The 18,796-nt window shown below is 36.5% G+C and overlaps 1 protein-coding gene across 3 annotated transcripts in view; it reads left to right on the top strand.

The window, feature by feature from the left end:
• csmd3b (CUB and Sushi multiple domains 3b) overlaps positions 1-7,461 on the top strand; it is a 406,848-nt gene extending 399,387 nt beyond the window's left edge. For all 3 annotated transcript variants that reach the window (XM_060897477.1, XM_060897478.1, XM_060897479.1), the window contains 5 exons: positions 419-577; positions 2,057-2,169; positions 3,201-3,288; positions 4,585-4,720; positions 5,113-7,461. In XM_060897477.1, coding sequence (XP_060753460.1) covers positions 419-577; positions 2,057-2,169; positions 3,201-3,288; positions 4,585-4,720; positions 5,113-5,272 — 656 coding nt within the window. In that variant the 3' untranslated portion in view covers positions 5,273-7,461. The remainder of the gene's footprint in view (positions 1-418; positions 578-2,056; positions 2,170-3,200; positions 3,289-4,584; positions 4,721-5,112) is intronic.
• Positions 7,462-18,796: the final 11,335 nt, after the last annotated feature.

Genomic DNA, 18,796 nt, shown 5'->3' on the forward strand with positions numbered 1-18,796 from the left:
AGTGATTAAGGCTTTGGCCTTTTCCAATTAGATTAGTTTTGGATTGTATCCAGTAAAAAAGACAAAAGTCTCTCAATTCACTAGACATAATAATAAGAGGAAATCACGATGCACGATGGATATTGACTTTTAGTATTAAAAATTATTTATGTATTTACTGTCACTTGCGGAAAGGCCAGTTTTGTGTGTGTTTCGGGGCACATTAGTAACACAAAATTGAGATTAGAGGCCTGTTTATGGATTTTTAAGCTTTTATACAGATATTTATTTAAACATCTAGTGTAACCATGTACTTTCTCTAAGACTTTATCGCTTCAGATCATGACTTGTTCTGTTTGTATACATAACGGCAATAACTGCTTTATTTTTGTTCCAGCTTAATGTCTAATCCTCTCTCCTTGGTTGTTTGTTCTCTCAGTCCCAGATGATGTATTTGCTCCAAACTACATATGGAAGGGCTCATATAACTACAAGGGAAGAAAGCAACCAATGACTCTGAGTATCACAAGTTTTAATACAACTACAGGTCGGGTTAATGTCACATTAACTAGCAGCAACATGGAGCTGCTGCTTTCAGGTTGGTTTATCTGTCAAATCAAACGTTTGTTGAACAGATACAGATAGTCATTTCTGAATATAAAAAGAGATCAGTCACCAAAAGCATTTAAACAGGATATAGATGGAACTCTAAAATTATTGGCAACCTTCAAGAGAATGTGTGTGCAAATTAAACATTGCGTACAGTAATTAGTACAGTAGTACAGTAAAAGTTTCTACCATTTAAACACCTGTAGAAAGATTTTTTTTATTCTCGAAGGTACTCCTTTGTTTCAAAGAAAAATGGAGGAAAATTGTCATACACACATTTTTAAAATTGTCTTCTCTCTCCATGATATCTTTTTTGCCCTTGACTACTTACTGCCCTGGAGTAAAAACACTAGATCCCCCCCATAAAATTTATTTGTCATTCATCACCATGGGGAACACCGTTGAGCTTTCAATAGAAAAGATAACGATGCTTGCTTACCAGCAAGGGGAAATGGATATAAAAATGAATAAGCAGATAAAGTACAGTTAGGATTATTAGGACTATACAGAATTCAGTTCAAACAATAGAATTGTATTCTCCAGTATGTTTTCTCCAAGCTAGCTTAGTGCTCTTATTGGGCTTCATCACATACAGTAGTGTAGGCTGCACATGATTTAGCAAAAGATAAATTACTGTTTATTCAGTTTTGCTCGGGGTACCAAAAATGATTGAGTTGACGGTTGTGGTGATTTTGAAATGTTTTAAACTACAATTATAATTATAAAACAGTTCAACTATACACAGTTTTCAGTCAATATAATGTCAAATTTTAATAATATCTGACTATTTAACAAGCCAAAAGAACTGAAAATCAGCCCATTGTTTTCAGCCTGCATGAACTGTGTTTTGTTGGATTTATCTGTTTGAAAGCAGGGCATGTTTTCTTTCCCCTTAATGACCCTATTTAAATGCCTCAGTTCAAAAGTTAAACCTACTCCTCTGCTGTGTTCAAATGAAATATTCATGCTATTTGAGAGAACTTTGACATTTTCCACCATCATTAAACTTAATCTGTCTCTCTCACCTTTCTGATTTCCATCTCTGGGACCGTCATCACATAGCCAACTCTGACATCCTTTGCATTCTTTAATGAATCTCAGCCATTTCAACTTGGAAATGAACACCCGGTTGCCAGTAATTACATGGACTGCTAGTCATACATGAGAAGTCTACAGAATCAAAACAGTCATATTGTAGTTGTGCTGAATTTCAGAGAATGTAATGAAAGAGAGTAGAATGAGCTCAGTTCAGTACAATGGACTTCATTGTAGCAGTAGATATAAGGGGCACTATGAAGCAGGTACATGTGAGTTAGTTTTCTGTTTTCCGGTATGGCCTTTATTGTTATAGTGGGATGATAACAGTGTGGATTACACCTGGCACAGGAGAGACAGACAGATGTGGTAATAGAATCTGCAGTGTTCAACAGTGTTTTGATAGGTGATTCTTCTCTGCCTCTGGATACAGGCGTCTACAAGAGCCAGGAAGCGAGGTTGATGCTGCTCGTGTACGACGTGCAAGCGTCCTCTACTACCACACTAACCAGGATGAAGGAGGAACAGTGGTCACTGGATGGTTTTGTAAGTGCTCAAAATGGAAAATCATTATATATTGATTGACTCCGCTTGTGTTTTTGACCATAAATGTATAAGTCTGATAGTTAAGTAAAATGTACCGTATTTTCCGCACTATAAAGCGCACCGGATTATAAGGCGCAGTCTCAATTATGGGGTCTATTTCTGTACTTAACCCACACATAAGGCGCACTGTATTATAAGGCGCATGCTAAAACATACGGTCTACAAAAAAGGTAACGGAAGCAAAACAGTGAGTTTAGTTCAACTTTATTCTACTATTTAACAATACACACATTATTTTTTAATCAATCTTCTCCCACAAATCCATCAAAGTCCTCATCTACTGTGTCTTCTTAACTTGGCGCAGTTTATTTTCTTGCTTCCTCCACTTCCGAACCATAGATTCACTGATGTTGAATTCTTTCGCAGCTGCTCTATTCCCATTTACAACCGTGTAACTGATAGCCTGTAGACAAACAAATGTTGTCGTCTTCTTCTTCTGATTTTTATTGGCGGATGAAAACCAACTTAAGGTGCATTTACCGCCACCTACTGGACTGGACTGTGGAGCGCATAATGGTTAGGCAGAAACAAATGTGGTTTTGCAACATACCGGTAGTATACCTACCTACCGGAGGCGTGGCGGAGGTAAGCGTACGTACTGTAGTATTACGTAATGTTCTCTGATTGGTTTATCGCTGCCAGCGTACATAGTGTATGTATTACATCCCTGTGTCTGCGGAAATGGTCCGACAGTCAATCAAGCAGAGTGCTTACCAAAGTGGCACAACAACATTATTACAGATTTTTGGAACTCACACTGCACACATAAGGCGCACCGGATTATTAGGCGCACGGCCGATTTTTGAGAAAATTTAAGGCTTTTAGGTGCGCCTTATAGTGCGGAAAATACGGTAATTATATTGTATAGCAGGACAGTTGTTAAATTGGTCAGTTACTGTCATAAAGTAAAACAAATTTCTGACTATATAGCTGAAGATCCTATGTTTGATAGAAGCATCTTTTTCACTCAGGTATCTCCTGAACCTGATGGTACCACCTATGTCTTTCAAGGCTTTATACAGGGTAAAGACTATGGCCAGTTTGGCCTACAAAGGCTAGGTAATGTATCCTGTTTATATTTTTTTGCATTATTCTCTTATTATTTATCTTTAATATTGTTATATACTTATATTCTGGGAAAATTTTATCCTGCATAATCATTATCATTAATATTGCAACTACACAGGCTGTCTGCACGCTTAACATTTATAAACTCATTGTGCACTCACATGAAGAGATGATCACTCAGATCTGTGAGTGTTATGGCTGAGAAGTGCTTCAGGGTAATTAGCATAGTTTTAGTGACTGCTCTTTTTTGAAAAGGTTCAATTTGGCTGAATTGTTGAATGTTATAATATGCTTTGGTTTTGGTTTCTTAGTACAATTCTGCCACATGCACCCTGCAACACACTGGTGAGGATTTAGCTGAGTGTGTCAGAGGGCATTTAGAAATGCACTTTTTACATACATTACTGTTTCTTCGCTGTTCATTAGTACTTCAGGGGACAAAAGTACTTAAAAATATATTGTAGCAGACCTGTCTGTAGCTCATCGAATTTAGTTTTGTGAACATGAATCTGCTCGACTTCTGTAACAGAGGAACCTCGACTGTGGTTTATCCAGTCACAGGTATTTATGTAAATTATTTAGCTGCTTATTGGACCTGAGACTAGGTACAGGGCTAAAACAAGAAGTCTTCCTCATTTTGTTTACCTGTTTTTTATGACAGAACTGATGACATGGCTTATTTTTTTAAAATGTCAACGATGAACACAGATTGTTGAGAGATGACAGTCACAGAACTATAAAGTAATACAGTCACAGTAATATAAAGTGACACTATAAAATAAATCATAGTTTAAAAACATAGTTTAATTATCTTTTTTAAATGTGTGCGTATTTCTAGCCACAAACTAATCAGTATTAGATAAACAGTACTGTAGTACCCACTCAATCATGTTTATTGCTTATATCATTCTAAGGAAGGAATTTATATGGACGTCTACAAAATTTAGTTACATGCCCTTCCATATATTAGGATAAGTATGCATCTTAAAATACATACAGTAAAAGAAAATCCAAACGTAAAGTTGCCTGTGTGGTCTTTTTACAGCTCAGAGAGCTAAACACCCTGAAGGTTCATAATAATTAGGTCAGAGCACTAGAGAATGCAGGAGCTTTTCTCCTCTCGTTGCAAAGTTGCTGTTTGGAGAAAAGAGTAACTCACAACGACAACAGAACAATGCCTCCCTTCTCATCTCTCAGCTTACTGGCAAAGTTTTGTTCTGTGTTTTATTGTGTGAGGAAAGCTATGAGAGTGTTTTGATCCTATTTTTCTGTTTTCCCTTCCCACAGGTTTGAACATGTCGGAAAGTAATAACTTGTCAAATCCGCCACATGGTACAAACAGTAGTTCTGTGGCCATAGCAATCCTTGTGCCTTTTTTCGCCCTGATTTTCGCAGGCTTCGGATTTTACCTCTACAAACAGAGGTAAGTGTGCAGAAGAATTAGAATTTATACTCATTTACAAAATTACCACTGTAAGCAGGAAACTCTGTTTTTAGGTTGTTCTTTTTGGTTGTTGCAACGTTCAGACAATCGCAGTTGTCTTTTTTCCAATGTCCTAAAGATGTCCATTAATGGGAAGATAATCATAAATAAATAAATAAATAAATAATACTGGGGGGAAAACAGATAAAGACTGCCCATATACGAGAATAAAGTCATTTCAGAATTAGCTTTTTGTGTGTAGCACAATATATATAATATTTAGTGCACGTTTAAATGTTTGGTTTACATTAGCTAAAGCCTCAAATTTAGCTGTAGCTTAGTATTACCTGCTATTAATTCTCTTGTCCTCATCTTCTATTGTCTTTTAAAAGGACTACCCCTAAAAATCAGTACACAGGTTGCTCAGTGCATGAGAACAACAACGGGCAGGCTGCCTTCGAGAACCCAATGTACAACACCAACACAAAGTCAGGGGAGAGCAAAGCCGTCCGCTTCGACCCCAATCTAAACACAGTCTGCACAATGGTATAATGAGGACCACCGGACACAATAACAATGTTCATTTGGGGGTTTTTTGTTTGTTTTTTTGTTTGTTTGTCTGTTTGTTTTTGGGGGTTTTTTCCAAGCTTTTGTCATTTTTTTTAACCAACCCACTGGATATAATGGTGTCCCAGGCAGGGATAAATTTCATTGAGCTGATGCACTGTTACCCTTCCTGTGATATTTAAAGCACACTCTTCAGGAACTGTGATTTGACCATGTGCATCTACAGAGGACATGAAATCTAATGAAGGGTATACCAATTAAAGTTTTCTTTGGTTTTTTATCTAGTCTGCCCCTTAAAATCCTAAAAATCTTCAGTCTTCACAGCAGAAAGTGTGGAGAGTTCTACGGTTATTCCGTCTGCACTCTGTGAGTGCTTCTTCACACTCAACTGGGTCTTTTTGTAAGGAAAAAGGGATCTGTAAATCCAATTGCATATATACAAGGATCAGCCACCATCTATATTTTTGTGCTATGTACCACATGGGAGACATTGAAGGTTGAAAGCAAATACTGAGAGTTTATGAAGAAACTATAAAAGTGTGCTGTTTGTATTGAAAGAAATAAATATTTGTTGGTTAATTCTTTGGTGATTATGATACTTTTTTCTCAATTTTTTAATGAATATTCCCCTTAGGTTTTAGTTCTCACTGTACATTTGTATCTTTGTTTGGATCTTGAGGTGGGCTGTGATGTGCGATGTGTTACAGTGAGAAAGCAAATGTGTCAAAGGCTGACATTTTAACAGTAGAGCACTGGCTTTTTTCTTTACCTCCTCCTCCTTTTTTTTAATCTGCTCTTGTTTCTCAGTTCAGTTTTTCATGTCGGTTCACAGCACTACAACACTCTCGGACAAATGTCAGCATTTTGAACCTGAAGTCTGCAGATGATGTTATGAGTTTATTGTCCTGATTGTTCAAGTGTCATTGTATTCCATCACTTTTCAGCTAAATAGATTTCGAGTCATATCTCGACATCATTTTGTTGGTTGGATTGCAGTTGTTGGTATTAAATTATTTGTATAAAATGAAATGCACTTGGCATTTGTACCTAGATTTTTATACAGTCTTAGATTAACCTGACATTAATTAGCATGCATGTGTTAACTATGTAACGTTGCAGCAGTGTGACATGTTTATCAAGTCCATATGGGCCGAGGAGCACTGTTCAGATTCAGTCTGACATTGACATGATATAAATATTCATTAGGGGCAACTTCATGATATTATGGGTGCGATGGATAATCAGTTTTTAAATCCAGCTTAGATTTACTTGGATCTGTTTTAAAAACTTTTTATGATAAAACATAAAATGTTTGTCATTATTTCCAAACAGTGATGTCATTTCTCTGATAATCGTTCTCCTTATCAGAGACAGAACTGCTGTATTGTAGCCCGCTTTAGTATTTTTTCCCTTCAGTGCCATAGTTTTCATGTTAAACCCTTGCTAGACGTGATTGCAACAGGGTCAGACTACCTCAGTTCCGTGCTTCCAGGCCCTCAAGCTGTGAGATTCATTCCAGTGCCTTCTAATGTACTGTACCTCTCATCACATTCTCCCTGACCAACAGGCCATACTAGTGACTCGAAAAGATTTCAGCGTTACATACAAATAAGCTGTTTAGTAAACTGCAGACTTCAGGGCACTGATTCTGACACGAATGTCCAAAAGTCCCCAAATGTAACAAATTAGTCTGTGATTTTTGGAGCATCTGTTTTTATTGCTGAGCATCAGGCACAGGGATTCTGCAGCATTGCACCTCATATACACTGTACACTTCCAGAGCTTCTTACCATTGTAGTTTAATAAATTGGTGTATTTTCTAACATGGCTGGTTTTTACACAGTGCCTACCAAAAGAAAATTACATGAGCCAGGTCTGCTGCTTTTTCCTTCTTCTCATTGTTCTGTCTTTCATCTGTCAGTTTATTTTCTACAAACTGAAATTTGTGTATCCAAAAATATGTGGACATGCTTCGTCCTGCCCCAGAACTCCTGCTCAAGAGGAACGACCCCTCTCACCATGAGCCGATTGGCCCCCTTTCTTTTCTGTAACAGACTGCAATAAAAGAAGACACCCAAACAATCAAGGAACAGACTCTTTCCAATCAAGAAGATGAAAATTTGCAGTACAGATGGGGACTCCCTCTATGTTAATGCATTAAGATAGATATAAAAAAAAAAGAGGAAAACTTTAAAAAAAAAAAAAAAAAAAGTTTTTGTAAAGAAATATATTTTTATGGAAAAATTATTTGTAAAATGTATGAATCTATTATGTAAATTTTCAATGCAATGTAAGATTAAAAAAAGGCTAATTCCTTTTGTAACGTGTGTTCCTTGTCTGGTGATGTGCATGTGCCTGGTTTTAGCAGCACAGACTGTGACAGCTGTGACATTCAAAACCTAAAGGGTCTATTCAGTATTAATTATTGACATGTCATTGGATTGTTTAGTCACACTACTGATTTTTTTTTAATGTGCAACATTCTCTGTACTGTAGGGCACAAGCTCCCTGTAAATGGCAAAATGATCAAAAACAAATCGACAATCAGTTTAACTTTAGCATTGCTCTGATGTCAGAATATGACTGTTTGACTGACGTGTTCCGTCTCAATCGGTTGCACTCGGAGCAGAAATGAGAAGCTCTAAGATTCCCCGCTGGTTCGGCCTTTCTCATTTCCCTTTGACTCAGCCTTAATTACTCTGGCAGGGCCTGCGGCAATAAATTGTATCCCTGGCTCCACCTGTGACAGCTTGGCTTTAACCATCAGTCATGTGATAGGTTTTTTGCTGAGCTCATAAATGACCAAATGGAAGCAGTGTATGCGCAGAGAGCTACACATGGACTGGGATTCAAATCAGCTAGCTCTGGAGCAGAGCCAAGCTAGTAAAATGGACTTTCATGCAATAGCTGAGAATTAATAGTTTCCCAAGATAATGATATCTGGAGTATAAGGAGTTTGGGTGTTTTGCCTTTCTGTAATGTTTAACCAAAAATTGGCTAAACTATAATACATCCTATTTATTTGTGTCAAAGAAATGATTATGTGCAAATATAGTATGTATACTATCCGGCTAAATATAGTTTTCAACTATATGCAGCATTCTGAAAACAAATAACAAAGGAAGAAATAGTGATGACAAAGCACATTTGTGTGAGCACTGAATATTTAAAATAGACCTAGTAGAAATGACTGATAACATATAGAATATCAATGCATGCTTCAATTTGAAAGACAGAAGAAAACAAGGGGTGGTTTTATTAGTAGTAAAGTAATATGCTTTCCATCAGTGTAAAAAAAATTATGCCATGAATTCAAAGAATTTTTGTGCTAATGAAAAACAAATTGGGTCACACCATTAGAAAGAAAATGGTGTCCTGCTTAGGAAAGTGGGAAATGCTTAAAGTTCTTTTTGGAATTCAATGCCAAAAGCATGTTAATTTTCATCTTTGTTTAGTATTTGTCACTAATCTTTGTATGAAATCACAAATGTACCTCAGATGTGAGCTTGTTTGATGTGCAGTGTACGTTAGCATGCAGATCTTATGTTGGACAAGGAGACCGAGGAGCAGAAAGATCTGTCCATCCTTTCATCTCTCTACTGCCATATTTCAATCTAAAAAGATCAGACAAAGTTTGATTTGAGACAAGGTAATTTCAAGCCTACTTCAAGATTAAAGTGTATGGTAATGAATGTTTTGCCACTGTGAACCTTGAGGTGATGCAGCAGATCTTCCATAGATCAGCTTCAAGTTAGACCCTGCAGTGTCTAATATGTACACACCAATCAGCCATAACTTTTACACTCACTCACTCACTCATCTTCTACCGCTTATCCGAACTACCTTGGGTCATGGGGAGCCTGTGCCTCAGGCGTCATCGGGCATCAAGGCAGGATACACCCTGGACGGAGTGCCAACCCATCGCAGGGCACACACACACTCTCATTAACTTTAACACCACTTGCACCACTTGACCCATCAAGACTTATACTCCACAGGACCTCTGAAGGTGTGCCGCAGTTTCTGGCACCAGGATTTTAGTAGCAGATTCTTTAAGTCCTGCAAGATGCGAGATGGGGCCTCCATGGATCAAACTTGTTTGTCCAGAACATCCCACGGATGCTCAATCGCATTGAGTCAATACCTTGAACACTTTTTTTTCAGTGTTGTAGACTGTAATAATCTGCTGAAAGAGGCCATTGTCATTATGGAATACTATTGTCATAAAGGGTTGTAATTGATCTGCAACAATGTTTAGGTAGAATGTGTCAAAGTAACATCTACATCAATGCAGGACCTATTGCCGAGAGCATCACACTGCCTCTGAACTTACCTTCTCCTTATAGTGTATCCTAGGTTTCTAGGTTAAAAGAGTAGTTTAAATATATAAAAGATTGGACCTATAATTTTCTTTTATTAAATTCTGATAAGACAGAGATATTGCTTAACAGTCTAAAAACCAGTACACAGAAGATGTTAGAAGGCAATCCTTTGAGGATCCTGCAGTATCTAGAGATGTACCAGCTCTACTTGGATTCCACTTCATAAACATTTCGGACAAAGAGAAGTTGCCAACCCCATGAGGACCTTGTGGAGAAAGAAAATGTAAAAGAAAACATGATTCATCAGACCAGACAACCTTTTTCCATTGCTTCCTGGTCCAGTTCTGATGCTCACATTCCCATTGCTGGGTGCTTTCAGTGGTAGTCAGGGGTCAGCATGGGCACTCTGACCGGTCTGTAACTATGCAGCAAGCTGTGATTCATTGTGTATTCTGACACCTTTCTATCATAGCCAACATGAACTCTTTCAGCAATTTGTGCTACATCACACTAGTGGGCTAGGACAGGTTAGTCTTCACTCCCCATGTACATCAATGGCATCTAAACAGGTTCTATATAAACAGCTCTGGACAAATGGTGGATTTGCAAGAACATATGGCGATGTGTGTTTTTAAGACGACACTGCTGTTGAAGGTGTTGATTTCTTTTCAAAATTAGCACACCTCTGAGTTGTGCTGCATATGGAGCAATTTGCAGGTTTATATGTTTAATGTGCTCAACCTAATGCATTATTATTTATGAAGTTAAAAACTAGGGGCAGGGTGGCTTAGTGGTTAGCATGTTCGCCTCACACCTCCAGGGTTGGGGGTTCGATTCCTGCCTTCGATTCCTGTGTGTGTGGAGTTTGCATGTTCTCCCCGTGCCTCTGGGGTTTCCTCCGGGTACTCCGGTTTCCCCCCGGTCCAAAGACATGCATGATAGGTTGATTGGCATCTCTGGAAAAATTGCCCATAGTGTGTGATTGCGTGAGTGAATGAGAGTGTGTGTGTGCCCTGCAATGGGTTGGCACTCCGTCCAGGGTGTATCCTGCCTTGATGCCCAATGACGCCTGCGATATGCACAGGCTCCCCGTGACCCGAGAATAGTTCGGATAAGCGTTAGAAAATGAATGAAAGTTAAAAACTACACAGTCATACGTATTGTAGATGTACCAAATAAGCCTTTTGTCAAGGGAATATTTGTTTAACATTTTTGAAAAACAGGTGTAACTTTGAGTTTTACAACACTGGGAATACTAGCAAAGCCTGTGTTAAGGATAAATAAGAACATCTGTTTTTTTTTTATGAGAAAATAATTAACATGAGGTTGGTATGATGCCAGCGGTTTTTGTTTTCTATAACATTGTGTGTTTTATTCTTCACTAAACACTTGGACAATTTGTTTAAGGACATTTTATTTACTTGCTTTATAATTCCAACCAAATAAGCTCATATTTCTTCTCTAACAAGCAGAGACAGATGACTCTTAGATTGTCATATTCAGAATAGCCATGCTTGATTATCATCAACCGATTCCAAACTGCTATATCCATTCACTACTTATACAGAATACAGAATGCAAATGTACACATGGATCCACAAAGAGAGTGAATGCAGATGTCTCGGCCATGTTCCCTCAGCGTATCTGTCTGTGCCAAAGTGCTGATGAGATCACCAGCAGCCGGGTAGAGTGTCTCATCTAAACTTCAGACAAAGGCTTCAGAGCAAGAGATGTGAAAGAAGACATTCCTGTAAAGGATAAAAGGCCTATCGAGCACTGATGGAGGAAGCAGTCCACAAAGGCAAGAAGGTGATCTGAAAGACTGTGTGGCAAGAAAAGCAGAACATAAAACTATAGAGACAAGAAAGGAGAGAGGTTCAGAGTAAAGCTGCACATTTGGGAATAAAATAATACTGTGATTTTATTGCAAATGACTTGCGATATATTAAAAACACATTCATAAATGAGGTAATGACTGAAACACCCTCTGCGTTAGTATTAACCAAACTATATTGCTATAGTAAACTATATTAATGTATGTATAATATAATATTAACTGCCATATTTGTTGGATCATGTGTATAATATTATTTTGTATAATGTAATATGGTATATGATATGTCTCTCACATGGGTCAGGCACTACAATACCAAACATCAATGGCGTTTAACCAATAATGTATAGTGGAGGATATGAGAAGGAAGTTTCCCTTTTCTTGTTGCTGAAGGTCACTTTCCTTTCTGCTTGCTGGAGAGCAAGTATCTCCTGTCTTGAGATTTGATGGATGTCTCATTCTGGGTGCCATATAAGAATGGATGCGCGCCAAAGCCTTCTGCAGTAAAGCTCACAAGAGAGTTGTGATCATTTCCAATTAAAAGTAAGCTATTCAGTTGTCAGGTGGGAGATACAGGAACTTCACGTACTCGAACTCCACATCTCCTCACATGAAAGGTAATGTGATTGGAATAGCCTTTTCCATTCATTACACAAAGCGCTGATTTATGCAAAATACTTTAACACAACGCAGTTAGGACCAAAGGACAATGTAAGGGCACCAATGATGACTTCTATGCATCAAACGGTGGTGCTTCACTAAGTCATAATTACCTTACAAATGCATTCAGGAGTCAGAAGTGTACTCTAAACATAACTGAACAAACTGTATCTTTTAGTTGGTCCGGTTTTGGGGTAAAAAAAATCACATTTTTTTCAAGAAATAAAAAATGAATTCTAGATTAAGTCAAGCAGCCAAGAAATGTTTGATGTACATAATCAGGATTGGGTTTTGCCTTGGAGGTACGAGGCTAATGCACTAACAAGATTATGACCAATTATCATGCAAAAGGCAGGCTGAAATCAACACAAACCAAATGTGTCATAGATGATTGACTGTATTAGTTTTAAGGGGATTTTCTGTGTAAATGATGTTAACACTGGTGTAATGCTATTATATTTGTAGCAAACTCCACCAGTGAAAGACCTCTTTTCATTTATTTATATATCTTTTTCAGGATTCACTTCATGGTCAGAGACTCTGTCAATCCAGTGCCTATCCCAGAAAACACACGGAAGAAGGCAATAATACAACATGATGTGCAAGGCAAGACACACAAATACACACATTCATTTGTTCAGGGCAAATTAAAATCATCAATTTACTGTGTTTTGGGGAGATGGGAGGGAAGCATAGAACCCAGACGATTTGGGGAGGTAGGAGGCAACCTCAAAGTTATTAACATCAATAAATTAAAACGGATTGGACATAATAATTTTAATTTAAAGCATCAAGTCGTTTAGTGTGTTAGCTTCCTCTCTGCTCTAATTTATTGTTCCCCATTGCCCACCCACCAAACATCCTTCCTGATTGATGATTTCTCTTCCACTTACCACATAGCATTACTTATTTGTTATAAATTTTAGCTTTCATATATCAGGTATGAAGACAGAAAGAGTAATGTCTGTAGATTTTGCATTATGTATTTTATTGTGTGTTTTGTGTATTTTATTGTGTATTTTGTCTTGTATTGTTTTGTATTTTGCATCTGTTGCACTTTAAGTTGCTAGAACTTAAGTCCTTAGCTTTATGTCATTTTATGTAGCACCATGGTCCTGGAGAAATGTTGTTTTATTTCACTGTGTACTGCCTCAGCTATATGTGGTTGAAAGGTCAATAAAAGCTCTCTTAATTTTACTTGATGCTTTGGACTCATTCAAATTGAAGAAATGTGTTGTTTTGTTTTTTATTTTAACATAGAGGTATAAAGTCTTTTTCTCCATTTAAAAACAAAAGGGGATCAAACTTTTATAGTCAGATTCTGATTTTTGTTTCTGATCATTTTGAACGCATGATGAGATTTTACCCACACACATTTACACTTCAGTCAAAGGTGGTCAGAAAGTCTGAAATCAGGTAGATGTATTGCACATTACTATGCAAATTACTTCAGTACATTCAAACACTTCCAGTGTTCCTCATCCCTTTTGGTTGATTTTGAGCTATATTCGATATTTAAACTCTTCTGTATTCTGACTTCTTAAATTACATTTCTAAAAGGCCCGGCCAGTTTATTGAAATTGCCTTCATGCAGTTCACTCATGGGACGAGAGCTTTTCGGTTGTGTTTAGACTAAAAATTAGCACCGTTCATTTAAGCCTTATAATATTAGGGGGAAAAAATCCAGAATGACAAAGTAGAATGTGTTTTTCCCGTCTGCCAACTGCAATGCAATGTAACAGAAAAAAGTTTACGCTGATAATAATATACAAATAAAGCATACTGTATAGACAAATAGGTGCAATGGCCTTCAGTATACTCCTTTTAAATCATCTTCTCTTGTCTAGCTAATGGATGCATGCAATAAATCAATAGAAAAGGCATACGTTTTATGTTAAAGAATCCAGTCAAATTAAAATTGTAAAACTAAAAAAAGAATCATGCCTCTTCATTATCAAACGTGATCCCCTTTAATTAAACAGTTAAAATAACGTAATAAAAAATTGCAAATTTTTGACTTTCACTTGAAGAAATATTTGGCTGAATATTTTTGGCTGTACATAAGTATATTACTGTAGGTAAGTATTTTATCCAAACTTTCACTTATATATCATTTTTCAGGAGTCATTCAACCCCTGTGGAGATGGCAAATTTCTGTGGCCGTTTAGTCATTGCCATGCTTTTAGTATTCTGTTTGAGTTTCCTTAAAGCAGAAAAAAAAAATTTTTTTTAAAGATTTTTACACTTTTACACAGTTTTCTGAGAGTGCTGGAAAAAAGGGAGATCCAATCAAAATGCATTGTGGATTCAGGAAGTTTTTTAGATGGTGCAGTGATATCAAATATATATCAAGGATTTTATCCATATGCCAGTGTATAAAAGTTTCTTTATTAATAATAAAGCTCACCTTTTGAGTAATACTAGTCCAAAAAGTCTGTAATATTTTCACTCGTGCAGGCACCTGAGGTGAACTTTATATAATAAAGCCTTGGACTCCTTCCTCAGAAATTTCTCTTCAGCGAATTCAGTCGGTCAAAAAGTAATTTCAAAGAAACCACATCCAGACGTGTGTCTTGTGGTTTCCTGTGATGTTCCTCAAATTCATCTGAAGTGTCTTAACCAGAGTAGCAGCACAAGAATGTTATTCAGAAGGGTCACCACACTGCAGCAGCAGTGGTCAATGAAAATTTACAGGCTATGTGCAGCATGATAAAAACTTAATGGTAATGCTTTCACACATGCAGTGATTTTGTCTCAGCAAATCTCCAGTCGCTGTACAATGAAGTTGACAGTAGGAGTTCTTACTATTGGTTGGCATAGTAAAAACATTTATCAGTGGGTGGCACAACTATCATTCCACCTTTGACAACAAATCGGTTTACTTTCATCTGAAATAAATGCTTATGGTAAGAGAGAGTGGTATAGAGAGTGTTGGAGATATACAGTATGTATTCATTATATTATATAATACATCCAGGTTACTCTGTGATCCAGGTTACTCTGTGACTCTGTGATCTGAGAATATGTGTAAATGTTGCATTGATGTAACTACAACCTTTATAAATTATGGGAACATGAGAACATTGCACATGAGAAACATGAGAACATTGTGTGAGCAAAAGTGTAATAACATTGCAAAGCAAACCATTATGACGGTAAATGTTTAAGACACTCCAAATATATTATAGTTTAAACTCCTGTTTGGAGTTCAGTTTAAGTTCTCTACGCCAGATCCAGGGTTTTTCAGTTTATTTTGCAACAGTTCTAATTGTTGCACAAAACAGTGCATTAGCTAAGAAAGATTGATACAGTAGCCACAAGAATGATCTGCATAAACAGAAAAATAGTCTTCTCTAGAAACAGATGTTCTTCTTGTGTACAGTGCCTTTAGTCACTAGTCTATTAAATTCGACCAATTCACAACATTAGACCTCCTGAAGTGCTCCAACATCTCATTTTTCACCATCTCTCCCTCTACAGCTGTGCCACAAGAGAATTTCTGTAGATGACATGAAAAAGATGTTGTATACAGACTCCACAGGAAGGCAGCCAATACGGTCCCTTGGTGAGCCTGTTGTGCTCATAGTCATATCTGACACACAGTCATTAAGTCGCACAAAATGGTCTGCCAGTCATGATACGATGGATTCATCCATCTACATCAGCCAGAGTTTCTTCTGCAACATCAACAAAGGTGCCAAATGGTGTCAAATGCAACTGAGAAAAGTCACAGTACATAATCCTCACTGTGTTGCCTGTTTCACTCTTTACTAGGATGTAATGATTTTAATCATGTATTCAGACACATTTTTGGCCCGGTTCTACCATAACTATCACAGCTATGGACTGCTAATAGCTTTTTGTGTAGGCTTTATTCCACTAAAGAAGGTTTTGTTAGCTTTTATCTAGGATGGAGCCATGGTGACATCTTATGGACATTTATAGCAATGGCAATTTAGTTTGATGCCTCAGTTAAAATGGCAAAAGTTCCACTATCAGCCAACAAACCATATTTACTATGGCTTTTGTATTCTTCTTCTGATTGTTTATGGACATTAAACTGCATAATGGATGCTGCTGTAAAATCCTGTACCGGAAAAAAGGTATTTTATTGATCACAGTTTTGAAGGATCATAATGATCATATTAACAGCATTACGTTTAACACATTGGTAAGTGTTGCCAGAGTAACAATGAAGTAACGTTATACAACTGTATGTAGTCAATGGAATTCATACAAACTCGGCAGTTTTCTACACTTCTACTATAGTGTAGAAATTCTGTAATAGTGTATGATTCTATGATTCTACTATGTCAGTCCTGTGCTAAGAATAGCACTAATATTATCCAGGCAGATGTTCCTTTAATAGTCAAAGCCTCTGATGGACCATTGTAATTGGTATTAATGTATCGTGTTAAGAGCAGGTTAACTAATAATGTAGCTTATTGTATTCATTTGCATATGCATTTGATGTATAATACATTTTTAATAATTGCTTTTAAAAATAGTCTGTTAAATTCAAGGATGTTCTGATTAAATATGTGTAGATTTTACAAAAAATCAGACAAACTATCTTGTGTCATTATCTCACTTGTTATTCATATTACAAAACTGCAGGCTTTTCGGCATTGTTCAAACAAACATTGAACTTGAAAATTGTCCCCTTTGCTAGCCATTGTTTTGGTGAGATCAAGGGTATGCGGTTTAGTCTAATGGCATATTATGATTATTTTAATAAAATGAGTGAGGCCATTTTTCAATACAGTGATCTCACTGAATGTTAATCAGCACATATGGCCTAGTAAAAACTGATGTAAGCAAGCTCATATATTATTTCAGTATCATCCATCACAAAAGATGTGACTACAGGGAACAGATTATTAAAGCAATAGTGATAGAGGGACAGAATTGCTGAATAAGAATGCAATACATCTTGAGAAAGTCATCTGCATGCAACAAAATATGACAAGAGGAAATATACACGTGAAAGAACTGTACAGCAACGTTGGTTATTTTACTTTATTTATTTATTTATATAGCAAGAAGGCCATTAAGATGAGTTTGACACCACCAGAGTTCACACAATCACAGTAACTGTCAAAGACTACAATATGCATGTGTGGTGAGTCATGTAACTATGGCTATGGTTTGTTATTACTAACTATTTTTTGTTATTATTATTATTTCAGTAACAAATGATTACAGATAACAAAATGCAATGCCATATTATTCAAATCTAACATCATATAAAGGAAAGAAAAAAAATCCAAGAAGGGGTCAATTACAATGAATCGATCAATACAATTAATTTACATAAAGTATTGAATATTAAGATTTTGACTTTAGAAACAAATCCCAGTTATTTTTACAGTTAAGTTTCATGAAAATTCAAAACTCGTCATTCGGAATTTAGTCGGAACTCGTAAGTCGGAACTCATAAGTCAGAACTTTGAAATTGGAAGTCAGAGCCCAAGGAATTCACATATTTTAGATTTTAGAAACAAATCCCAGGTATTTTTACAGGTTTGGTGAAAATTCAATATTTGTAGTTTGTAATTTAAGTTGTAAGTCTGAACCATTTCATGGTATTTCCAATTCATTATTTTTACGTTTTACGTTTTTAAGTTTGGTGAAAATTTTAAACTTTTGTTATTGACAGTGACTTTAGAAATAAATCCATTATTTTTACTGGTTTGGTGTAAATTCAAAACTTGTAATTTAGACTGTCAGAACTCGTAAGTCAGAATTTAGGCTAAGTTGTAATTCGGAAATCGTAAGTCAGAACTCAAAGTTTGACAACAATTCGCATTCAATTCAATTCAATACAGGATAGGGGAAAATTCTAAACTTTTAGACTATTTCGGAACTCGTAAGTCGGAACTCGGAACGGAAATAATTCGGAACTTGAAAGTCTTAAGTCTGAAATTGGAAGTCGGAGCTTAAGTAATTTGCAATTTTAGGTTTTGACTTTAGAAACAATTCCGTTATTTTAACAAGTTTGATAAAAATTCAAAAGTTAGTTGTCATTTGGAATTTAGACTAAGTCGAACTTGAAAGTCAGAATTTGGATGTCGAAAGTCAGATGAGTTGGAAGTTGGTTCTCACAGTATTTACAATTTTAGATTTTGACATTAGAAACAAATCCCACTCACAAATCCCAAGTTTCATGAAAATTCTAAACTCATAATTTGGAATTTAGACTTAGTTGTAACTCGTAAGTCGGAATTCGTACGTTGGAACTCGGATGTCGAAAGCCCAAACTTGAAAGTCGGAAATTGCAATTTTAGATTTTGACTTTAGAAATCCCAGTTATTTTTTATGTTTGGTGAAAATTAAGTCGGAACTTGTAAGTCGGAACTTGTAAGTCGGAATTTGTAAGTATGTGGGAACTCGTATGTGGGAACTTGTATGTGGCAACTCGTATATCGGAACTCGTATGTGGGAACTCAGAACAAGGACGTTGGGGCACATTTTAAATTTTAAATTTTAAAATTTACAGTTTAAATTTTGGATTTTGAATTTATTTTTAGGAGTCAAAAAAATTCAAAACTAGTGGGAACTGGGAAGTCAAAACTCATAAATCGTAAGTGGCAAGTCAGAATTAGGAAGTCGGAACTCTGAACATACTCACAATTCATATGTTGTAAGTTGGTGCTTTGGAATTTGCAGTTAGATTTTGACATTAAAATTCAC

The sequence above is a fragment of the Tachysurus vachellii genome, chromosome 21 (assembly GCF_030014155.1).
Source record: "Tachysurus vachellii isolate PV-2020 chromosome 21, HZAU_Pvac_v1, whole genome shotgun sequence".
Classification (NCBI taxonomy): domain Eukaryota; kingdom Metazoa; phylum Chordata; class Actinopteri; order Siluriformes; family Bagridae; genus Tachysurus; species Tachysurus vachellii.